Below are 26389 nucleotides of genomic sequence, written 5' to 3' on the forward strand. Positions count from 1 at the left end.
GGGGGGGGGGGGGGGGGGGGGGGGGGGGGGGGATTTACTGGGCATGGGGATGAAAAATTCATAGCTGGCTCGCAGCAGACAGACCCCCCATCAGGAAATGATTCAGTGTCTGGCTGCTGATACAGTATGTGGGTCAACAGTGGAGGAGGAGAAATCACCAGATGACAGACAGATAAGCAGAATCATTCAGAACTGACCTGTACCTGCTGTGCACACCAAAACTACATGACGTGTACCAAAAGAGATACTACGGAAAACAATCACTGTCGAGTGTATTTGCCGTTAAAGCTGTAAACTGTATATAAGAGGAGGACCCAGTCACCCTGACGTCACCCATTGGTTTGTGGACTGCTGTTGTGAAGCCTCGAGTTCTGCATTTTGGCCGTCGCCATTTTGTTTTTTTACACTGAATAAGATATTTGTAGGCGACTAGAACGTTGTAATTAGTAATGTACGCTGGCTGTTTGGATCCAGAAGACAACGTGAGGAGAAGATTTGCTCCGCTTTCCGTCGGTACACACCTTCAGTGTTACTCGAGTTTTTGCATCTGTGAGCCCACACGCTGAAGTCCATCTGGTCTGCAGATATCAAGCCGCTGGTTCAGGAGTCTCCTGAGCTAACCGAACACAAAAAAAACCTTCCTTCTTCAACTCAATGGATTCTTCTACCAGTGTTCCTCAGGCAACTTCTTGAGTACATTGTGTGGTATTGTAGACTTTTTACTAAGATCTAATGTTTATGAGGGTGGGGGGGGCCAGCAGACTCCTCTTTGCGGTTGAGATTAAAAGCTGTATCGATTAAATGTCGCAATGACTTAAACATGTTGGTGGTTGACAATCATTTAAGAGTTCTGTTTTTATGTCACTGGAAGAGGAAAAACGAGCCTGTATTGATCTTTGGATAAAAGTTAGTCTTTAAAAGGACACTGTCCGACTCTTTCTGCCATGTGTTGTCTCCGTCAGGAGGAGCTGGAACTATTCCTGTCCCCCGCACGGTGTCAAGTGTGATTAAAGCCAATCACCAAACGGTGTGATGGAACGGCTGGCGTGCGGCGTACGTCCCCACGGATCAGACGCCGCACATGCAGCCCTCTGAGTCATTATGGGTAATAAATACAGAGACTAAAAGTGGACGATGTGGTCACAGGATCTGACCGCCAACTCCACAGGGACAAACGAGACAACACACACGCATATGCACTTGCGAGGACGCCGTCTCATTGACACAATTCATTCTCTAACCTCACAACCCCAAACTAAACTCAACCTAATTCTGCCATTAAAGGGATACAACAGCAAATGAGCTTCGAGAAAGTTGGAGAAATTTGACCAGATGAGACGCCAACATTCTGTACTTCTCAGTCTTTTAACCCTCAGTGGATCCTCCATTTCCCATAATGCAACAGCAGATTTTCTTCAACACGCAGGCCGTGATTACGTCATATTCTGGGCTTCACTACGGCGAGTATAATCGAAGCTTCAAACAGCCCTTTGAAGATGAGAGCAACTGACAAAAAGCTCCCTCTCCAAAACTGTCGTCACTGTCAAACTTAAAATGGTCCTCACAAAGATAGAACACCTACCCGACAGGCAGCGATGCATTGATACATAAATACGACTGCAGAAACAGACACTCTCCTAGCCTCACCCGCTGCGGGCCACATTCTGCCTGGCGAGCAGCTGAGATGCTATTTTGGGTTGAAGACACACTCGTGCACACACACACGGACAACTCCATAAGTCAAAAGAAGAACGGGATAAACTGAGGGCAAAGAGTGTTTTTGCGTGGTGACCGTGTGAGTGCTGAGGGAGTGGGTGTGTTTGTGTGTCTCAAAAAGAAACACCTCATTGCACATGGCTGCCTCAAACATCTGTAAATAACTCATCCCCCTAAATCTGTCGGAGCATGTCAAGTGTGTGTGTGTGTGTGTGTGTGTGTGCGACAGCACATTTCAGCGCGACTGCCACTGTTTGTTTGTGCGTCTGTGTTGACGAGGAGGAGAGGACGTGTACTCACGGCAGTCCTGTTCGTCGGAGTCGTCCTCGCAGTCGTTGTCTCCGTCACACACCCAGGAGCGGCGGATGCATTTGCCGTTGTCGCAGTGGAAGTCCAGCGGTGAGCAGGTGGGCAGCACTGCAAACAAACAAGGGCAGACAACAAGTCTGTCAGCAGGGACAAACACACAAACAGTTAAACTGTGAGGCTGAAGGGAGGGGAGAGCTTACAGATCTATACAACAATATGACTGTCGGTGCTTTTCCGTCTGTATTTTAGTATTTGTGATACATGTATTGATGATACATGATTTGATTTGTCTATCATGTATGTAACCATATTGTAGGCCTGAGTGACTAGTGCTAATGTAAGATCAGGGTTCAACGTTAATGTTTATTTTCCACTCCATTTTCTTTTTTTAAATTGCCAAAAATGTCATTTAAGTAAATAAATCTTGACTTACATCCTCTTGCTTTTTCTTAGCAGTAATGAAGCAGTGTTTCTTTTGATGACTTACTGTGAGATAAAATCATGTTTTTCTACAAAACGTTCTTAATATAAAATGTCTCAATACAAACAGCCGCACAAAACCCTCTTTACCAAAATAAGAGTCCAAAAATGGTCAAAATAATGTGATCAAAGAATTCTGGAAGTAAAACAGATTGTGGCTCCGAGCCAGCGCTAAACACCAACTCTGAGTGCTGTACAGTTGTGTTGAATCGTTTTTAACGATTTCACAGTCATCACTCCTGTATGGCAGCAGGCTGCAGCAAGTCAGAGTTTATATGCAGGAGGGTTCATTCCCCGCCTGGTCTCAGCTCATCCAGAGCCTGAGCCTGATCTGGACCCACAAGTCCTCTCCTCTCGACCCAGAAAGCAGCGCTGAGCTCAGCTCGGCTCAACGCATTCCTCCATAACTTCATATCCGCTCTAAGTGCAGCTACTCGCTATCTAAGCAGAGCCCAAATGACTGGCCCTTTGTCATCCGCAGACAGACCTAATTTAATTACAGGCCAGAGAGGGATGGAGGGAGGAGGAGAGACGAGAGGGGAGGGGAGGAGAGGGAGCGGCAGCTACCCACAGCCGACTCTCGCCCCGCTTGTCAATACCAGATATGAAATATTGACCGAGCAACGCAGACTTTATGAAAAATGTATGACGTCATGCAGCAGGTTAACCAGCGAGGCAGACAGGCGGACGAGTCGGGGCTCAGGGAGGGAATTGAGTAGGCGTGTGTGTGTGTGTGTGTGTGTGTGTAGGGGTGTGGCTCTTGTCTCCAGGGAAAGTAAAGCCCCACTGACCCACATACCCCTGCATGGATATTACATTATTCAGAGAGCAACAGAGACAGACAGAAGCAAACAGAACCCTCTCTCATACTCTTCACCTTCTGATGAACTCTTTCATGTCCAAATAACTTGACCGTACTGACGGTTGGGCAACATTTGCATAAACAATGCATTTCTGCAAACAATGCATTTCTGCAAACAATTATCTAATTTATACTATCAGTTTCTTTATTGTTTTTTCTTACAGGCAACCATTGATTTCCGTTCAATAGCGGGATGAGACAATGAAAACTGAGATGCTATATTTAGTCATTGTAAAACATTTTTTAGTGGAGCTGAAATGATTCATTGATTAGCCAGTCAAGAGAAATCATATCATAATTTGTCTATTATAAACATGTCAATAAACAGTTTTATCATCATTTTTAAGCTTCTAAAACCTAAATATTTGTATTTGTTTGATAGTAAACTGAATATATTTGGTGTTAAAACACTGATCAAATACAAACAATTTAAATATGTCAACTTTGGCCCTCTATAATTGCAATTGGCAAGTAAACAACAAATTAATGAATTATGAAAATAATCCCTAGTTGCAACCCTAAATACAATTGAATTTGAATTGTGACCCCACTCAATTGAAATCCAATTGCAAAATAATCAAAGATTCCCATAACACATCCAAAGCTATACTGGTTTGTTCAAATATGTTTAACTGGTACAATTGATTCACTTTCAAAAGACACAAAAGACGTAAAACACCGAAATAAAATAAGGGCTGAGTTCAATATTTGCCAGAACTGCTGCAATAAGCTGGAACTGAACAAGTAGAACTCGCAGCGGTCCATGAGCGAAACCTCCAGAGAGTCTGTCAGTGAGAGTCCTGACGCCTGCACACACCGTCTACAGACCTCTCTTTGTCAAAACCGAGGCGGTTTGATGCATTTTGGATGCGTCTCCGACAGAGCGTCAGCAGATTCAGGGCCTCGACCGACCAAGAGGAGAAAAAAAAATGCTGCTTCTCAAAGTTTCAATAAATAATTCAGCTCGTCAGAGGAGCGAGGGAGAGTGCGGTGCTGACACGCACATGCAAACGCACACATGCAGACATAAGCAAACCGTCACTGCGCAGTCTAAAAAACAAACACACACTCGTCCGCAGCGCAGACTTGTTTAGGCACACACATTTTGCAAAGGGGTGCAAATTGTATGCAAATAAATACTCCACAGGCAAGGACGCGCGGTAGGTGAGGCCTGTGTGCTGGTATCGGGTAGATCAGCAGGGAGCATGCTGGGAAGGTTGAGGAGGTCTCCGGGCGCTTTGATCCCTCTTATCACACAGATTGTGCTCAGCTCAGCTACTCTTGCTACCACTGCATTCCTCTCAGGCTGACGCCGCACACACACACACACACACACACACACACACACACACACACACGCACACACACACGCACACACACACGCACACACACGCACACACACACACACACTCAGAAGGTTCCGATACCATGTTTTCCTTTCCGATATAGATTCCGATACCAGGGCGTTAAAAACTACAACTAAACTATCATTACTACTTTTTAGCAACTGTGTACTACTAACCATGTGTGGACGTAATGTGATTGCTATAATTGTTGTATATGGAGTAGTTCAGATTAAACCCTTTGTGAACAAATGAATACAGAGAAAGAATGCCATAGAACTATATTTTATTATCTAGTTTTGCCAGTGTAAAATATTGCCAAAGTGCTGACATTTCTCTACCTCTGGCTAAGGTAGCGAGTGAAAGAATATATATGATATGATAGCGTGATATCGGATCGGTGCATAGACTCGCACACTCGCCGATAACTCATCCAGCATGGTCTGGGCCGAATTTGAGGCATTTCTGATACTATCAGTAAAACTCGACTTCAAACCCTTTACTTTGTCCACTTCCTGTTCCCTCTTTGCATTCCAGGAATCCTTACATGATGTGTTCTACTTGTCTGTGCACCTACTTTCCCTCCACCTGCCTCATTCCTACATTTCTGAGAACCACCTCCACCTCCAAAGACAACAACGTTGATGATGCAGATATTTTGGCAGTTGATAACAAAGGGCTGACAGAATAACACCAGAGCAAAACCACATCAAAGATGGTGTTACATTTCACAAGCTACTGACGTCGGATACCCGACGCATTGCATTCTGGTCTACTTCATGCGCCTGTGGTGCTCCATCAATTATGCAATATTATATACACACACACACACACACACACACACACACACACACACACACACACACACACACACACACACACACTGAAGGCCTGTATGGACTGACCATTGCACTGCTCTCTCACAGTCTTCCCCCAGATTATGAACAACAAATCCCTCTTTTGTTATTTTGTTGTATTTTACCTGTAGTGGTATATATCCATAAGGGCTACACCTAATACTTTGAACTACAAAGCTTCAGTATAACGTTGACATTTGAATTATAATTATTAATAACTTACAGAGGCATTGTGTCTCTCTCACACACACACACAGCGAGCGACACAGCGCTCAGTCCGCTTCTCTGTAATTATCTCAGTCCACAGTCCAAAAAATTGAAAAATGTATTGAAAAAATATAGTGTCATCTATTCCGAAATCCGTAACATGTTTTATCTAACGAAATATTCTGCTTCAATCCATAACTGTTGGCATTTAGCCTTTCAAAAACAACTTTCACTAAAGTAAAAAACAGTTTACTCTCCCTCACACCTGTAATAATGGGGCAGGAATGAACATTACATTTATATAACCACAATAGAACAACATCTTATTTTTGCCAATTTTTAGGGTGATGACATTAAAACATATGATGAGACATTCAAAGCTTCATTTGAAAACCTCAAGCTTCAAATGTAAAAAACGAGACACTGTCCGTACAGCCGTAAAAGCCACACCGGTATTGTTTATTTAACTTGCTTTAAGGCTAACATTCAGGAGTCTGTGTGTTTATGTTCATGTGTAGTCGTCTCCAAATGTCAGACATGGAGCCAAGCGAATGAAAAAGGTGCACAGATATCCAGATCACCACTAATGTTTCCAGTAGAGACGAGGGGAACCTGTAGCTGAACCGACTAAAAGAGAAAAACCTTTATTAAATATTCCCGTTAGACGTGCAGACTCCTCTGTCCTGCTGAGAGATGTCTGCCTCGACCCCAATATAATGGGCTCATGGTATATGTGTGTTGAGTCTGGACTGTTGAGAGTTACGCAATGTTTCTGAAAGGAGATGTTGCTGGAGTTGTATAAAGTTACTTCCTTATGTTTTCACAGCTTTATGAAATAGATATCAGAGAGGGAATTATGGCCGGTTTAACTTCCTAACACTAGCTCTAATCAGCTTATAATAATCATTAAATCTACTAATGCAAAATAATGAAATCAATAAAAATACGATCTTATATTTCGTTATCGCTTGATTTGTGCGTTTCTATGCATGTAACCACTGTAGATGACCACAACAAAGTAAAAGGATAACATTTAGAATTCTTGAATTTTGGAGTTGTTGAAATTTCTGGATGGTTTTGAAAAAGAAAGCCATGTGACCAACGTCAACACTCTGCAATTGTATCGGCAGCAAAAAACAACAACATGATCTAAAAGTTATATCTGCTGATCCGATCCGTGACCTAAAACACTGATAATATCACATTACATTCAAATCACAAATTTGCCTCGGAGGGCTTCACAATCTGTACAACATACAACATCCTCTGGATTTAAGGTTCGTCGTATGCAAACACAGGATCAGATTAGTGTAAATGCATTTTCAGCATGTCTTTCACATAGAGTACTAAAGAGTTTGTGTGTTTTCTGCAAATGCTGATCATGGTCCTCAGTAACAAAACAACCCAGAAAAAAGGAAGAAATGGGCAGAAAACTAAAATGAGTTACCAGAGGACTTTTAACTAGGTAATAAAAAAAACTTGTTAAACTGTCAGTTTCTATCCAATTTGTGTGATATACCAATGTTTCACAATAAACATTGGTATATCCCAGATTTTATTTTTTAATAGCTATAGATTATGAACCTTATAGATTTTGCATGCTTACTGTGTTATAACGTGCATCATGTCTGACTTGGTGGTGGTGTGTGTGTGTGTGTGTGTGTGTGTGTGTGTGTGTGTGTGTGTGTGTGTGTGTGTGTCCCACGTCTTTAAGTGGCCTTGAGCAGCAGAGTTAATGGCCTCCCTTTTACTGTTGAGCAGCAGAATCAAGTGGCTCTAATGGGACCAATATATCTGCCGAAACGCCGCTTATCACATCGGCTCAATGGATGGGAGGATGGACAGGAGAGAGATAGAGAGAGAGATAGAGATAGAGAGAGATGACACCGACTGGAAAACAGATGTGGACTCCAGAGAGTCTGTAAGTCTTATGAGAATATTTCATCCGAGGAGCTCTAATAAAGGTTTTCTCTTTCAGTCCAAAACACGTCAGATCACCTCCAGATTACTGTCGTCCGCAGTGGAAACATTTATTCACACTGATGGTCGGTGTCTTTTTTTATTATTTTGACTCCGTGTTTGACATCAAGTGGCCATTACACAAAGACAAACACACACCGGTGTGACTGAGCTCCATTGCAGCACTGAGGGTAACAGCTTGATAGTGCTGCCAGAGACGCTGCCAGAGACGTCTCACAAATAAAACTTTTAAAAAATCCCATTAAAGGGAAAAGCAGCAACTCCAGGAATGAACGATTTACGTGCAAAAATAAAACGGCATGCTGCATTTGTCTTCTTGACAGTGACATCATTTCTGTAAATAAGTTGTTCCAAAGCATTCTGGGGAGTTGCCGTTCCCCCTTCTTTCAGATTTAAAAGTCTTCTTGCTTAACAACCCGAGCCCGGAGGAAGCCCCTTGGCGTGCGTCACTATACCGTTTCAAATGTAGTCCTTAAAGTTGATTTAAGAGATACAGACTGAATTACAAAGTGTAAGTGTGCTCACAGTCTATTTCACAACATGAAGAACACACAGAAATAAGGTTGAAAATTGACGACGTGGTCCTTTTTTACTTTTTCTTTCTGCCGCTGTACAGACAGGTGGGGCAGGTGTTCAACGTGAGAGGTTGGAGTGTAAACATCATCGACGGAGAGGTTTGATCAGCTGATGCAGCTTCTTCAGACAGACTCAACAAGTCTGGAGACTTGCCGTAGTTTTATCCCCAACTGTCTCACAATAATTCCCATATTTTATACTAGAGATGTATTCACACACACACACACACACACACACACACACACACACACACACACACACACACACAAAGACGTAAAATGGCTTTCTTGCACATGTGCAGCACCAACGAGGCAGGACGTACGGCTCTGGTAGCGAGTGACACGTGTTGTTGTCGTTGACCCCGTGTTGCATAGACGAGCTGATTCATGACAGAACGTGGTGTCGGATCGGTGCGTAGACTTACTCTTACAGAGTACTCGCCGATACACAATCCAGAGTTGTAATCATGCGGTTACATGTAGAGAGATTCTCCTCTGAAGCTCCAGACACTTGTCTCGCATCGTTCTCGTTTCTCATCTCTCCTCACTTCTTCCCTGCAGTATTTCTTTCCAATTTGCTGAACCAAAGCAGGTGCCGAATACGACAACAGAGTCAATATAAAGGGTAGCATTAGAGTGGACCTGTTGGTTAAGTGGACAATGTGCACTGCTGCAGTTCCCAACCGTAACGACATTTTGTTAGTAAGGCCTTTGAAATGTGTCATATCTCAGAGTTTGAAAGTGTCTCCCTTGTCCTGCTCCAAATCACCCTAATCCCCTCTGTTCCCCTCATCCATCTCAGTCCCTCCTGCTCCGCCCACTCTTTATTTGCCTCTCGTAGCCGGGCCCCGACAGAGGCGGCTTATCTGATTCTAGTTCAGCTCTGGTCGGTAGCCAGCGCATACTTCAGTCCGAGTGGAGGGGCGCCGCCAGTAGTGTTTTTCTTGGCCCTGCGTGATGGACTCTCTCTACGCCCTCCACCTCTCGCAGTAAACAGACCATCCATAAACCCATCGAAAACAGAACTGTAGATGCATGTTTACTAGCTCTCTGAGTCTCTACCACCCCGTTGGTAAGTGCTTATCATAATCTAGTAAACAAACTCATCGCCTGGGAGGCGTTTATCCATCTTTTGTCAAAACATATTGGATAATATTTCCCTCTGAAATGTAGAGTAGCTTAAGTACAAATGCCTCAGAACTGTGCTCAGGCACAGCGCTCGTGCTGACTGAAGCGCAGACGTTGCCACAACACGTCTTACTGTCCATATAGGCAGATTCATGCAGAAGTGTTTGCTTGTTGCCATGACGAATCTCCGCCGAGTGCTTGACAGCAGTGAGGAAGAGTCGAGTGTATCCTTCATTCATCCAGTCAGTCATCCGTTAAACACACACACATCTTCTTCCTAAAGAGACTGAGTGACTGGGAATGCTGCGGCCTAATGGTGACATTATAAGACTATTAGGATTATCCATCAATGGCTGAATGAAGCTATCATTTCTGGAATGTTAGCTTTGCCTGTCCTTTGGACATCCGCGTGCAGGAGGCAAATTAAATCTCTATTAAATATATTATACTGGCCAATGACGATTAGTATTGCACATGTAAGACAGGAAAAGAGGATAATAGTCAACAGGGAGGCTTAAACACAGAGCAACGGCAAAAGATAACTATTTCAGCTTCATTTTTATCGTCACATACCAGTTCATGTTGGACCTCTGCATTTAACCCGACCTCAGCATTTAGGAACAGCCGGGATCGAACCGCCGGCCTTGTGGTTAAAGGACGAAGGTGTGTGTAACCACGGCTGTGACTCGCCGAAGAAGCGGCTGCATTTTATGTCCAATATCCTTCACAATAAAAGTCCTCCGTTACTTCTACCTTGTACTCTTCCTCACTGCAGTGGGTAGACTCTTTAGAGAAGAAGAGCCGCTAACAAAGCACTGCTAATTCAGTGATAAACACATTGAATTTCGGACAAATCCTTCACAATAAAAGTGCCCCGTCATTAAGCAGATGTCTAGTACGGTAACTGAAGACACAACATCTTTCTGGTCTCCTGCTGCACAGACGAGAGTCTCAACAGACGCTTGTCTGCGGGGGAGAGAGACTAAATACATGTAATATCTTGTCGTAAAATTTACAAAATAAATCCATTCTATGGCTGTCGCAGCTTGATATTTCTATATCGTCTGCGTTCAAATGGAAATTGTAGTTTGATTGAGTTTCTGGATCAATAATCAGAATCACCAAACTCTTTCCGGTAATCTGTCCAGCAAGTTGTCAAGATATCTCGGCCCGGATCAAAGCTGTGTGTCGTAGCAGCTCTGACATGAGATAACAACAAGAGTTCAGGACAGGCAGGTAACAAACATGCACACACACGACCACTTCAACCAACGCAAACACAGCTGCGGTTAAATGTCTGTTTACGTGACATTAGATGAATGCATTTCTCTGCTTCAGACATGAGCCGCGTCAACAGTTAACCTGCGCGCTCATCGGGAGAGATGTCAACAACTCACCGAAGTTATTTATTCTGACATGAATCTGAAAGTCCAGGTTAACTATGTGTGAACTGACTATTTCATCAGCTTCTTCGTCAACAACGGTTCCACCTGGCAAGAGCCGAACCCTTTAGGTGCAGTCATGTCTCAGGCTGTGACTATCGAATCCATCAATCATTATTTTCAATTGGTCCATTAATAATTTAGCCCATAAAATCTCATTACATTACAGTCATTTCGCAGACGCTTTTATCCAAAGCGACTTACAATTCAGATTCTATCACATTTCTACACCGTAGGTACAGCTACGGGAGCAATTTTTGGGGTTAAGTGTCTTGCTCAACGACACATCGACATGCGACTAGCAGAGCCAGAGCCGAGGATCGAACCGACGATCCTCTGATTGAAGGACGGCCATAATATCCACTTAGCCACAGTCGCCCAAACACCATGACGAGTGCCGACCAGAAGTTCTCAGAGCCTGAGGCGATGTCTGCAAATTATTTATTTTGTCTGACTGTCAAAAAGATCCAAATGAAGAAATGCATGAATGTAAAATACAGTTGTGTAGAAATGAAAAAAGAAAGCAGAAGTGCTCGACACGCTCATGCCCGCAGCAGTTAGCATGTGATTGATTCTTACAGGGAATATACGCATTAAATCACGCAGCTTAATCCACCGTTGTGGCCTCTCTCTCCTGCCTTTACCTCTCCGGTCACATGATGGTAATAAATATGATACAGTTTGTTAAACTCATACATCCGCCTCGGGCCTGTTCAATGTTTAACGGTGCTTTCACAAGCAGAGAATTAGTCCGTTTTTAACGGAACTCTGGTGTGGTTCAACACCTGGTGCGTTTCGTTTGAGACCGGTTTGATTGCAGTGAGAGCATGATCCGACCCAACTGCAGGACGGCAGCCAGAACACAGGCTGCCTGATGAGCGTTTGTTGAGTCGGACGCAGGTAGACGCCAGGTCAGCACGAGTAGGAGAGGACCGACTTTCTGAGAGGTCTGACGTTCGGTTGACATCCGAGCCGGAGAGAGCATACAGAACATGCTAAATGAAGTCCACGGAAACAGCGACGTTTATGAAGTCATCTGAGATCAACTGGAGAGGAAGAGATTCAGGACGCAAAGTAGATCAGTGCCGGGTCAAAGTGAAAAAACTCTCTCCATGAGATCCAAATCAGACCAACAATCGATTCTGAGACACGAACAACTGAAACCACTGCTGACAAGAGTGGAAGCCTGCAAGTTTCTGCTGAGTCAGATTGGGAGGTGAGACCCCAGGTTTAGGGCTGTAGTGCTGCATTAAAGGCATTTCAATAGAACCTCCACACAGATGCAAAACGCCACAGTGTTGCCCTGGAGATGTGTATCGTAAACTGAGTAGATTCTTCTCTTCCGTCAGTTTCTGACAAAAAAATAACTTCCAACAAACCAACCAATGTTCTTCACCTTGGTTGTAATTCAAGGGTAAAAAGAACAATTATTTCTATTATCGATAAATCTGTTGAGAACATCAAAATGATTCATTTGACAATCATTTTTTGAAATCATATACGTAATACTAATATATAATAATGTTCCACTCAGCACTTTTAAACCTCAATCCATCACCTCTGTTGTGTTTAATTACACACAGAACACATTGAAAACCTCCTCAAACAAGCTCTTTGTCTCTCTTCGTATTTCAGCCTCTCTCCTCATGTCCTCCTCTGTGTGAACAAGTGTGCTCCCCTCGTTTACCGAGCGGGGAGCAAATATGTAGGAGGGAGGCGGAGGAGGAGAGGATGGAGAGAGCGTTGGGGGTGAAGACAGAGAGGAGGAGGAGGATTATGCTAATATGTCCAAACAACTGCGGTCATATCCTGAGACGGAAAGAGAGAGAGAAAGGAAAACAAGACGGGGAAGAAGGACAAACTCAAACCACATAGTGAGGAAGTAAATGAGAAAGCCTCGGGTAGAAAGAAAAGCGAGTGTGGTTCACAGGTTTCCTGTGGTCAGCGGGAGAGAGAGGAGAGGGATGCAGAGGCAGAGGGAGGTAAGGAAGGAGAAGATGAAGGGACGGAGGGAGAAGATGACACATGGAGAGAGACGGGATGGGGTCCTAATCTTCTCCGCTCCTGCTTTCGGATCAGCTCGGCTCCCGCGGTCACAGCTTCTCCCTGATTGGTGAAGACTGCAGAGAGCGGTAGATTAAAGGACGGAGGGGGTATTTCTTATTTCTTGGTGCTTTATGTGTGTGTGTGTGTGTGTGTGTGTGTGTGTGTGTGTGTGTGTGTGTGTGTGTGTGTGTGTGTGTCAATGCACTTGTGAGAACCGGTTTGAGGATTTTCGGAGCTCGAGCTCCCTTATTTTGTTCAAGGGACTAGTTTCAAGTTTGATCTGGGGTCAAAGATCAAGATTAGACTTAGTCTATTAAGCCAGAAACATATCTTAAGCCGTTCAAACGCCTAACTTGCTCTTAAAAGACTTTGCAGCCGACACCGGCTCAAAAGACAGACATCTGGAGACCGTCGTCTTCTCTGAGAGTTACTTTGCTGAAAAGCTCAAATCAAATGAGATCACATTTGTTCAGATTCCTGTTAGAAAAAAAATCGTCTAAAAAGGTTTTAAAAGAACTCGAGAGGTTGTGATTCTCAAATGAGGAGTCAAGTACACGCTATGCTTGGTTTTAAATTGTGTTAAATGGTGAGAACACTGTTGCTAGGCAACTGACAACAAAAGCAGACTTTGCCGAGCTCCGTGTAGTTTGGTAAAACTTCTACGAAATTGCGAGAACCAAGTCCTCGCTCGAATGGATTCTTCTCATAAATATGTTAAACATAACGCCACCAGGAGGTCCTCACAGATAGCCCGAAAAGCATCCAACCGAGGGGTTTTATAAGGTGTGCGTATGGGTGTGTGTACACCCATACACGCATACACACACTCTGAGAGTGTGTGTATGCGAGTTCATAGTACACACCGTTCTCTTAAAGCTCACAGGCTCGTGTGAGAGCCGACCCCAGAGGAAGCCAAACCTCACGCAGCGCTTTCAATCACACACAACGGAGACAACTCTTCCATTTCAACACACTTCCACCCCAACAACACACACACACACACACACACCTCCTCTGCTCTGCAGCCCCGTCTCCTCACTCTGGCCCAAAGCATTTGCTCTTTCACAACATCAGCTGCTTTTAACTCAGCAGGACTCCAACAGTGTGTGTGTGTGTGTGTGTGCGTGTGCACGTTCACATCCCGCCTTCTCCCATGCAAGTGAAATGCGAGAGAAATAACTTGAAGGATGATCTGTAACAACGGGGGAGGAGGAGGCCGTGGGAGGAGACGCGTGGTGAAATAACAGGAGATGCATACGTCTTCCAAGGCTGCGGAGTCTTATCTGCTGTTATGAACAGCAGCTTCATATATTTCATTGCCTTGAACTGGGAGGTGAGATTAGGAAAACTGAGAAGCAGATAAGATACGAGAGAGAAGACAAAAACATAAGTCAGACTCAATTAGCCGGTTGGCCTCAGAAGGCCTCACTCAAAGGAAAATACAGTTCTGGGTACATCGTGGACGGATCACTCTTACAAAAACTGACTGATAACTCCAAAAATAACATCCAGGTTATTAAAAGAGAGAGAAGTGTTTGAGACCTTTAAACACACCTGACTGAGTCATGTTAAGTCACTGCTGATGACAACCCAACGTCTCCTGATTTTGCTACTTCAAAGAAAAAGCTTTTTAACAGACAAAATAATAGGAGACTTGTATTTTGAAGAATTTATAGGGAAATGTGTTTATCACATAATTAGGAGATCTTTGTTTGCGGCTATTCCATTAAACAAGCCCGATAATACTGCAGGGAGGAAGAGTAAGCAGTAAAAATAATGGGGGACTTTTATTGTGTTTGGACACAGCTGAGTTGCCTTGAGAAGACAACACCACCAAAGAGAAAACAAACACAAGTTATAAGACAGTCTGAGAAACAGTCACTGGGAAAACGTCCGAAAGGGATCAACGGATCCAAACATGATGAATTATTGGACAATCGTACTGTAGCTCTTGACAAACCTACAGCCGCTTTACGAAGCCTCATCACCCACAACTATTCATACTATCAGAATAAACTTCAGGGCATCATCGTCAACTGTTGAATAAAGCCCAAAATGTCCGAGAAGTAAACCTTTAAACTACATGTAAGAATTTAGTTTTGATGGAACTTGGAGGTCTTCTGTACAATAAAGACGTGACATGAAGCATTTTCCTTTTCAGCACCCTTTTTGTCCTTCGACACAACGCACACTCTGCTGCCGTTTCCATAGGAACCAGAGTCACAAAGGCAGCGTGTGACCCTCCTCCTACTCATGACGGTTCATGGATGTGGACCCGACTGCCAAGAACATAAACATGTATTCCTCTCACGGAGCAGTGCTTCGTGTCAGTGCGTCTCGCAGCTCGTACATACGGCCTGCAGTCAAACGTAGTAAAGAGTTATTCTGTTTGTGTGCCACCCGGAGCCGCGTACGCCCCCCCAATGATCAATGAAGAAAAAGGGCGTTATTAATCTGATGAAGCGTCTGAGTTATGCCTTCATTAAATTTCATCAGGACTAATTAGTGTCCCGTCCTTGAGATGTGCGACCCTGTAACCTCCTTCCACTGGTGAGGCATCCATACTTGTATCATCTTCAGTCAGGAGACTCAAAAGATGTAATCTTATCTTCCCCCCCCTCCCCCCCTCTACATCTCTTGTTCCAAGAACTGTGCAAAAGATTATCTGTGACTCTGGTGCACATTCAAAAATTGCAGCCTCCTCATTCATTTGAATGAGGGCAGTCAGTTTACCCAGCGGGGGCACAAGGTCATCAGCCAAATACCTTTTGGTTGGGGAGAAGGACTTCCGCCATTCAGCCAATGTTTAGTCGGCTACTAACTCCAAAAAAGATTGACATTGACAAAGATAATGCAGACTTAATAGTTATTATGAATAGAGATGTTCCAATACCATTTTTTTCTTCCCAATGCCAATTCCAATACCTGACTTTGCCAATCGTTCGAGACAAAAATATGTTTATGATTTGATTTGTAGATGGGGAAATAGTACACAAAGCCATGGTCCTTGAACTTTAAGCTCCTACGCAGAACTTTTACATGTGTGCTGCTTTTGGCAGTCTCAGTGGATTAAAGCTGTCTGAGCGACAGAGTCCCTTTTAGAAAACCTCTCATTTTACTGCACCAGCGTCTGACACTCGGTCCTGGTTCTGGTTCTCCCTTGCGGCGGTGATCGGCTCCCGGCTGGAGCAGGAGCTCTCCGGAAAGCGTTTCTGGTGAACCTGCGTTATTTGATCTGATTTTGTCAGAATCGGACCCGGTTGCACCGATGACAAGTGTTAGCTATACAGCCAATATTGTCGCTGACGGTGTTGTTTACTTATGTGGGTCATACAGAGGCATCGGTAGGAAATAGAAACCGTTTCACAACCAGTTAAAAAGTTTCTAACCGTAACTTTGATGTGTGTTTTTAAATGTATGACCACCCCGCCCCTTCTACCCAGTGTGGTCCACTGCAGACAGACAGATGTTACAGATGTGGGTTGAGGAAGAGGAGGAGGAGAGTGACCGGCTGTAAGGACCATTTCTTCCTCGCCGCCACGCACCGGCAACTCCTCTCGAGTGAGATATAGAGTTCCTACACCGACATTCACAACACCACACGCTTTATCCGTCACTCGAGCACGCCTCTACAAAGAGAATTCATGCATGTTCCTTTCGGGTCCCTCATCAAACCTTCTCCATTCCCTCTTTGGTCTCCGTGCAGCTATGAAACTTTATACGCGAGCACACAACAGCCACATCTGCACTACACAACTTCCACGTGAGTCCCACATCGTAATTAGATCAGAAGTTTACACGGAGAGCTTCACAGCCACAGCGGGACACTTTGCCTCCCGCTGCTCTTCTCCCGAATTTCACGAGCACACACACACACACACACACACACACGCACACACACACACATTCCTCCATTGTGCTCTTTCTACAGAAATTGTTAAATCGGTTTAACTGATAAATATGTTAAAGTTGAAAAAAGGTCTGGATGCCACAGAATGCACTGCTACAATTCTGCTGAAAAGAGGTATTCCTTTGTGTTTTATCTGTGTGTGTGTTCATTGTGATTCTGCGTTCCCACGGTCCCACGCGTCTGACGTTCCCACTCAACTAGGGAAACCGTTCTCTCTTTCTCTCTCTCCCTCTCCCTCTCTCTCTCCGCGCGCTGAAACTGTGCCTCTATAAATTCAACCCTTTCGTTGTGTTTGGAAGACGTCGTTAAAAGACATAAAAATTTCACCGGGGGTTTTACAACGCAACTTGCTTAATTCAATCAGTGTAATAGAAGTGGAGTCACGTGGGACTCGCCTTTACCTCCGCGACACACAAAACTTTATTCGATTTGAAAGAAGCAGAAGCACATGATATGGACATAGTTCGTCACCTGAAGAAATCAATCCGACTTTCTCTACTGGGTTTACTCCGGCCTGGTCGTTGGAGTTACAAAGACGTTCACACTGTGTGTTTAGGTGATTAATCAACACATTACTTAAGTCTATAAACCCAACCAAGTTCCCAACCTTTTCCACTTTTGCATCCCTAATCGCAGGCTGCAAAAACACAGTGTGTAGTTTAGACTTGAGCGAGAGTATAAAGAGGGATTTTTCATTCATAGATGATTTGATTTGGAAGATTTTCAGAGGCCTAAAGATGGAAAATTGGGAATAAATACTGTAACGGCTGGCTTCTACAACAACATCAATCTCTGTGACGTGAGCCCCGGTGGTTACGAGATTGACTGGAGCGAGTCCAAGAGGTCGAGCGTCCGGCTGCAGAGCGGCGGGTCGATCAGGCGGTACTAATGGATTAGTAAAGTCCAGCTAGATGCTCCGATATCTGTCAGCTGCTTCCAACGTGTCTCCTTAAATAAGTAACGCGCAGCAGCGATCGATACGTGGCGATCGGGCTCGCTGAACATTCAACCGGCCCGAGATCAATAGCACTTAGCGTCCCCTCTCCCAACCCCTACATAGCTTAATGTGACAGAGGAGGACTGATGGACTGGAGACAGAACATCAGCCCGAACCTCCGCCACGCACCTCTCAGAGAGGCTTAGCAAGTGTCAAACAAAAACATCTGCCTCTCTACTCTAAAAGCAGATCCTCACATTGACGTTTCCCATCGACACACACAAGTGTAAAAGAGGAGCGGTGAAGATCTCCGACGTGCTGTGCAGGAGAACACTCCCGTCTGGCTCCGCTGCCAAGACTTCCCTCCAGCCAAAACGCCGCCTGGTGCCAGAAGTCACTCGAGCGTTTTTTTTTTATTTTTGTGCGCGCGGAGGGCAAACACCACGCAGAGCGCCTCAGCATTAGAAACAGTACCACGCCTGGACCAGTGACCCATTCACTGCTTCACTGGGTGATGATGGGATCCATATGAAAACACTTATGTTTTCTTTTCTTTTTTTCTCTTACTATTCTGGAGAATTTATGCAGGAAAACTGTGCCGGAGCACACTTTTTACATTTGGAGCGAAAATTCAGAAGTCGTGCACTTACACACATTTGCTGCAGAGAGCTGCCAAACACAACCAGAGCCTTGAGTGAGGGGTGGGAGTGCGTTGCTCAGGGGGAGATATTCGGCCAAGAACTACTGTTTATTTTTTCTTTATTTTATTTTTTTACAACCACAGTTATCAAACTGGTTCAGCCAGCATCTACAAGTTGGATTTTTTTAAATTACAAAAAATATTGAAAAGTTAATATCTAATGTCTTTTGTACGGCGATTTGTTATCTTATGTACTTATTATTTAATATCACTCTTTTTAAAAGATTTTAAGACTATTTTATCATGATACAAAATAATGTACAGATGATTGTGTTAATATTTTAATACGTACATCTATAGGTGACTATAACAAAGTAAAAAGATAACTTAACATTTTTGATGGTTTACAGACTTTAGAGCGGTTGAAATGATTTTTGGGAGCGTGGCAAAAAAAAAAAAAAAAAATAGTGTGGAGCCTTGTAGACCAGCTGCTATAATCAAACATTAATAGGGATCAGCAATGATCGGCAGCAAAAAAAAAAAAGCATGATCAGGGATCTCTAAAAGTTATATTTGCTCCCTTTTTTTCCCCCTTTTGTGCTGATCCGATCTGTGATCCGAACCGTGAGTTTTATGATCCGTTGCACCACTACTAATTTTCTAAAAGGAAAAACACGTCTTCCGTTAACAGTGGGACAGCAACAAAGAGAGAGGAGGACAACATGAAAAGAGTGGAGTGCCAACTCACTGCATCCGTCCTCGTCGCTGTGGTCCCCGCAGTCATTGTCTCCGTCACACTGCCACTGGGCCGGGATGCAGGTACACTCCCCGAACGCACTGACCGCACACGTGAAGTGGTTCCTCCCACACGAGCACTCGGCGCTGCCCTGGACTCCTGCACAGAAAGAGGAAGAGAGGGTTAGGGGCTAATCACACATGTTCAAGTTCGCCAACTTTGTTTTCTTGCGATCCTGCAAGGTATACGTCATTTTCCCACCAACTTTTACTGACTGAAGGTGAAAGTATACCCTGCCTCCGTACCCTGACGACACGACATTTAGCAGAAGAAGGAGTCAGACAGGGAGGACGTTTACTGTAACACACATGACAGGACGGTGGTTCTGAAACAATGTACTTGTGCGGATGGGGGGCAGCAGCAAAACATATTTTAGTTACCTCAAATAAAGTCCCGCCAAAAGAATCAGTATCAGTTAAAGTGTTCGCTATATTTAGAGCATTTTCGCCTGTTTACCTCACCGTGAGGCAGCTATAAAGACTTGTCTTTCTGAAAGGGAACTGAAGCCGCCATCGCTGCTCTCTCGATAGGTTTGCTTGTTTATGTGATTGTCTGACTTTGGTTAGTTTGGATTCAACAAAGTCAGACAATAACACAAACAAACTAACCAATCAAGGCAGCAGTACACCAGCAACTCCTGAGTTCTGCGAGAAAAAAAATACCCCCCCCCCCCCACCATTGGAGTCTGGTGGCTTTGGCGAGAGCATAGAAGGGCTATAGTTCCCCGTCGGAAACGTCTGTTTCACGGCAGGGTAAACAGACGAAAATATTCTAAATATATTTTACACTTAAAGTTATGTTGATTTGTTTTTTGGTGGGCCTTTCTTTTAGGTGGCTAAAACATGTTTTGCTGCTGTACCCCCTTCACATCGATGTGTGTCTAGTGTACTTCAATTCTCTACTTGATTTATGCTGCTCCATGTCCTCAACGTGCAGGCCTTACTGTAATATTCAAGGTGCAACAATGCCTGTTTAAAAATTATCTGAACTGGATCAAACTAGAAACAATCATGGTACACTTATTTTTGTAACTTTAATCTGACCCCAATCCAAGTCCAAAGTCTTCAGCAGAACAGTGACAGATTAAGCCCCTCTGGCAGATGTATGAACACTAACTAGCTAACGTAATACTAACACACTGCAGTGGTAGTCAAAATGGCAAGTCAGTCCGAGTATCGGGCTGCTTTTACTCCGCTTTCTTTCTTTTAGCATTAAGCTGCATTTGCTGGGCCGCTTTCTCCCGTGCCGCTTCTCTGTCAGCGCTCCAACGAGCTGTGTAGCGTAAACTGCAGCCTAATACGCTCCATAGCCACAGACTATGCCACCATGTTGAAATGAGACTTCACAGTCCCTCTGAGGGCAATAAACACGCCCCGTCTTCATAGGAATGGCTTTCATTAACTGAACACAGAGAGAGACGCCATCATGGCCGTCAGTATAACAGCAGGCACTTTTTAGCTTCTCAGGGTCAGGAGGTCTTTTTTAAATCTGTGTAAATTTGAATGTGTTAACGAGTACCGTGATGTTTCCTGTTAAGATGCTGTGTGATCAGTAGGACGAGCGTCTTTCAAAAGACAACCAAGGGATTTATTTAGAAGATGTTTTTGTTGAAGGTTCTTTCTCATCCTCAAAAGAAATGATCGATATGACAGTGTTGCTGGACTGTGGTGACACCTGATTAATGAGGTGATCAGTGAGGTTTGGGAGTTAACATATAGAATTTAGCCACTTTACCTGTCTGACAGAAAACAAAGGTTCCACTCAAAACCTTTATTTCCAAGGTGTACCGTTATCAGTTCAGTGTAAACTGTTGGGATACTATACTCATTTAGTGTCACCACACATTCTTCATTACTGCCATATGTAATCTCACTGGACAAACAGAGAAATGTCTACTTGTGGACCCTTCACGGTAGTTACAATCCTCTACGTGCTGCGAGCAGTTAGCCAAAGAATAAATCACTTCTGCTCTTCCCCTTAGAGGCCATAGAATTCAATCCAGAAATCCTGAAGAAAAGAGCAAAGATGAGAGCTACGTCTGGGGGAAAATGTTTTTCTGCTTTCCTGTCCTGTTACAGCCATCCACAAAATAGATAGAGGGCTTTTACTGCCCTGACCCGAGCCTCCCAGGTAGCAGAGGGACTTCTGTAAACAGCTTTAAGACCTAACAAAATCTATCAAACATCTTCAACCTCCCTCGACTGCAAATCAACTTATTTTGATTAATAGAAGATACAATTATATTACATGTATAATAAATACATATTAGTTCTGTTCTTTAGCTTACTGGCTCTTTAAAATGTCCCTGTTTCGCCGACATTGTGCATATGTACACAGACAAACACGGTATCCTGAAATACATAGTCAAACACACACACAACCACAGGTCCATACGTTCTGTACACTCTGTGTTTTCCTCTGCTGTGGTGGGAAATTGGAGCAGAGTCACCACATCTTCAGACGCATCACAGCAAATCACGTCCAGGAGAGGAAATAAATAAAGGTTTCCCATTTTGCCCTCAATTTGAAGACCATTAATGACCATCTGTGTGTGTGTGTGTGTGTGTGTGTGTGTGTGTGTCTGTCTATTTTGCTGAAACTGGCCTGCTGCAACAAACCCTGAGTTTCTTGGAACGTGTATGCGTGTATGTGTGTGTGTGTGTGTGTGTGTGTCCTGGCCTCCTCACAAAGGCATCAGTCAACCCAGGAGGGCCTGGCAGAGAGCTCAGTAACCTTCAGATCCCTCCCACAGCACTAAATTAATGGCCTCTTTCTTTTCATTCCCCTCTCCTTCTCCTCCTTCTTGTCTTTCCACCATCCCCTCTTCACACTTCCCCTTCAGCTGCCTCCCTTCCCCACTTCTTTTCCTCTCCCCTTCCCCACGCTTCAAGAACCCTCCGCTAATGGGAGGGAAACGGTTTACATCGTTACCCGAGTCTTCCTGTCTGTGAAGTTGTCTTTCTATAGTTCCTGCAGACCTCCGACCTCAGACCTCGGGGGCATGCGGTTTACCTCTAGAGAGATAGACAGGGCCGGACTAAGTCCTGAAATTGAGACCGATAGTCCATATTGTAGGCTTGAGTCATAGACCGTAGATAAGAAGTGGACGTAGTCATCGTGACATCACCCGTTGGTTTGTGGACTGCCGTTATGAAGCTTCAAGTTCGGCAATTTGGCCGTCGCCATGTTGGTTTTTTTTGCAACCGATGAACAGAAGTGACTTTATAAGGAATGCGGAGGAATGCGGAGGAACGACGTAGTCACGCTCACAACTATATTGTGAAAAAAATCAAAGTTTTACAAGTGATTCAAATTGCCATCGCAGAAGACTTATAATGTCATTGATTTGCTATATATGCCCTGGAAAAAGGCAAACCCATCTCCATCACAGGTTTGTTTTATGGGTAACAAGTGTGCACTGGGGCTCATCGTAACTATCTTACACCACTGCTCCATGGCACAACATAGAGTATACTCCAGAGCCGGTGTAGGATTTGTACCTTTAAGCATATGTGTGTGTTTTATTCAGATGTGTGTGTGTGTGCGGGTTTGCACCGAGCTAAATTAGACTCTGAGAGCCGAGGAAGAAGCTGTGTCAACACGAAGCCACATCACAGACCGTGCATTTGTCAAACATGCTTTAAAAAAAAAAAAAAAAAAAAAAAAAGAAGAGGCCACAGAGCCAAAGAAACCATCGTACGCACTCGTGCTGCACACGCATGTGTTCGCACCCGGCACTCAGAATAGCAAGATCAACACACAGATTATTAGTTCAAGTATCAGGTATGAATGTATGTCACGTCCAACTGATCCAAAGAGCATGAACCCACTGAAGAAGTAAAGAGAGAATCATCGCCACTCACTGGATGGTTACGTAAGGGTCCATGCAAACACACACACACACACACACACACACACACACACACACACACACACAATGCAGCAGCAGCCAGGCATGGCAGCCCTGCGCTTTCAAGAGCGTCAGCATGACAACCCCCTGATGCATCTCGGACAGATCTGAGACTCGGCTGTTTGGGGGAGACAGTGGATCACTGTGAGCTGGAAGTGCAAGTTTGGCGACAACATATCTTTCAGTTTATTAAAGGATGTTTAAGTGGAGCAGCGGGCGCAGGCGAATCAACGGAGCCCTTAATTTATCTTAAGTATTTCTTCTTTTAACTGCGTGAAAAGCTGAGTTGAGAGAAAAAGCTGAACACAAACAGCAGCACAGTGACAAAGTGCTGCCGAAGAACAGTAGAACTTTTTCTGAACTTCTCTGCTGTTATCACGCTTCTTACAGACGACTTTCACGATTAGAAAGAGCCAGGGTTAGGGTTAGCTCCTATTTCAATTGAATAACAGCTGATGTGTTGAACTCTCTCTACAGGCCAACAGTAAGACAGACTGACAACTAAATTCTCACTTCACGTCCTGCTGCCAGAGGCCCGGTGTGTGAGCTGTGAGCCAGAGACAACCTCCAGTAGCAGAAAAGAAAACAGAGACCACCAAAGATCCTCCACTGCTGGTTCCTACAGCCTGAAACTGTCTAAACAGGCCTGGTGTGGAACGAGACAGGTGGTCCCCCCCCCCCCCCCACCCCAAAAAGGTAAACAGAGATGATCCCGCAAACCCACGCCGACACCGCGCCTAGACTCGACCCACCCACGGCAGCAGCAGCCGAACCGAGCCGGAAGACGCCACATCGCGGGAGTCTCAGATCTGACCAGGTGGCATTCAACCTCTGATTCACCGTTTCACAATTTGCTGTTGTGGAATAGTTACATGACGAGTGTGAAGAGTTTGAGGCGGGAGCAGCGGGGCCAAAACACACAATGGGTAACTCGGCCCTGAGAGCGGGTGGCCACGCGCTTTGAACGATGTCAAAAGGCTGCCAGTTAATTAGGCGTGGACCTCCCCGGAGACTACCTGGAGGGTCGGAGCCACGTCTTTCTTTCAGTGTGCAAGTGTACCGCTATAAAAAGTGATAAGCGGGAAATGAGCCATCTGACAATGTAAAGGGGGAAGAAGGGAGCACGGAGGGAATGACTCGAGCCCCTTTTGTCCCGTCCTGTTGTCTTCACCCCGACCACTGCTGGTGTCGAGCTGTAAAGGCGCCGCTTCACAGACACAGCTGTGTCCCAGCGTGTCGGCAACTGTTCAGCCCGAACCGTCCCAAACCAGCTGCATTCAGCCGCGCCGCACGGCTCTGCACAGCCAGAATGGACACAACTGGAGTCCCGCCTCGCTGTCAGGCAAACAGCGTTTCGTCCCTCTGCCGACGGGAAGGAGACGCCCGACTGGTCCTGTATAGAGGACGGCTGTTCACCTGGGATAACTGTCACTCACCATTTACACTGAACACAGAGGACTGCAACTGTGGTTCGGCATTTGTTTTGGTATAAAGATAGCGCAGAGTGGTGAAAACACTCTTCCAAATAGAAGATAAACACTTTTGCAACACCTGTTATAAAGGTAGGTTTGATATCTGGATAGGTGTATGTGACACAATATTCAAGATAATGTATGTTAACAGAGTAACAGAGTGAACATCAAACTGTTTAGGGGCGTTTTTTTGCTCTCGGTGGCCTCCTTACTCACTGCATCATATAAGTTCTATGGAAACAGCGCAATCATGGCTAGAAGAAGAGAGAACTCAAATGTGTCTTTTGTGCATTATAACACAGTTATAATGCCGGAAAATAATAACGAAGAAAATAATTTATTTGGTTGACAAAAAAGTCAATGGAATCAATGTACAACAAGTGTTACCAACGTTGGAAAGAAGAATTGATGCTCCATGTTCTACTTATATTCAACTTTTTACATTTGCTCAATGGCCTGCAGTTCAGTCAAAGTTTCAGTGTTTTTGTCACCTGACTGTTGGTCTCAGGCGAGTCAATCACGGCTCCACAGTTGTGCTGATGAGCACAGATTTTTGTTTGTTCCAGGATCTGATTTTCTGATGGAATCGTTCGTCACACATGATGTGTTCGAAAATCTGACGATAATGGTTTGTTTTACAGCTTATGACTATGAAAAAACTATTGTTGGAGATTGCTTAAAAATAACATGCCGCCAGCTGATGGAGTAATCAAGACAAAAAAAAACAGTCTTAATGTAATGCAACCTCGACTCACACAGCAGATTGCATCACCTCCATCTTGCATCTAGTTGTTACATTGATTGGTTTGACATCGCTGCGTGGGACGCTTCATATCCGCTGCATATCGCTCATTTGAATAATTGTGAATCTGCATCGGAGGTGAAAGCCGACATCGGAGAGCAAACTTTACCGTCTACCAGACTTTAAGGAGGAAGACGAGCTTTGAGTGAAAAGAGGCAATTTATTTCCTGCTCCGATAAAGTCTCTAAACGGGCTGGGAAAAGCAACGAACACCATTCATTTGGAGCTGTGTTTCCGTCCGCAGATAGAAGTCCACATTTGTTGGAGACAATATAGAAAAATGCTCCATTAATTAATACAATGAGTTAAAAAAGCTCCATAAAGAGATGGTGATAATTCTCAATGGGTTAATCACCTCTCACGATACAATGGTGCTCCAATGATGGTGAGCGCCTTTTCCCAGGCTCCTGCTCCTTTTTATATCTATACTCATCTCCATTAAAACATATGGGAGCTCTAAAGCTGCTGCGACGCATTTGCTGAATTCCCAGCGGTCGCGATGGCTTGGGGGGGGGTTACGCTGAATTTGGCTTCCGCGATTGCCAGACAGCTCGTCCTCCCTGCCCCGCTCCCCCTCTCCGGCGGCTCATTTCCACCTACTAATTTGCCCACCGTAGGTCAGGCCGCTCTGATGCGGCGAACTGGCGACCACGGCAGCACATGTTGAGCTCTGCTGGGAAAAAAGAAAATGGAGTGGAGAGTAGAGGAACAACACACACACACACACACACACACACACACACACACACACACACACAAACAAAGGGAAGTTCTTAAACCGTTTAAAACATCCGGTTTGCGCGCTCAAGTGCAAAAACAGAGTACCAGACAAACAAGTTCAAATTGGTGCCAACTCCTCAAAGCATCGCTAAAAATCTTCCTGGACAGGCCCAGTCATCACGAGCTCATCCCTCTGTTTTGCTGAGACAGACACACACACACACACACACACACACACACACACACACACACACACA

At 44.6% G+C, this 26389-nt stretch overlaps 1 protein-coding gene across 5 annotated transcripts in view; it reads right to left on the reverse strand.

Moving 5' to 3' along the window:
- Positions 1–26389, reverse strand: part of lrp4 (low density lipoprotein receptor-related protein 4) — a 105120-nt gene that overhangs the window by 37093 nt on the left and 41638 nt on the right. For all 5 annotated transcript variants that reach the window (XM_031848677.1, XM_031848676.1, XM_031848675.1 and 2 more), the window contains exons 2-3: positions 19181–19327; positions 2017–2133 (exon numbers count right to left, since the gene is read on the reverse strand). In XM_031848677.1, the coding sequence (XP_031704537.1) occupies positions 2017–2133; positions 19181–19327 (264 nt within the window). The remainder of the gene's footprint in view (positions 1–2016; positions 2134–19180; positions 19328–26389) is intronic.

Source organism: Anarrhichthys ocellatus, unplaced genomic scaffold (genome assembly GCF_004355925.1).
Source record: "Anarrhichthys ocellatus isolate YVR2014 unplaced genomic scaffold, GSC_Weel_1.0 scaffold8, whole genome shotgun sequence".
Taxonomy (NCBI): Eukaryota; Metazoa; Chordata; class Actinopteri; order Perciformes; family Anarhichadidae; genus Anarrhichthys; species Anarrhichthys ocellatus.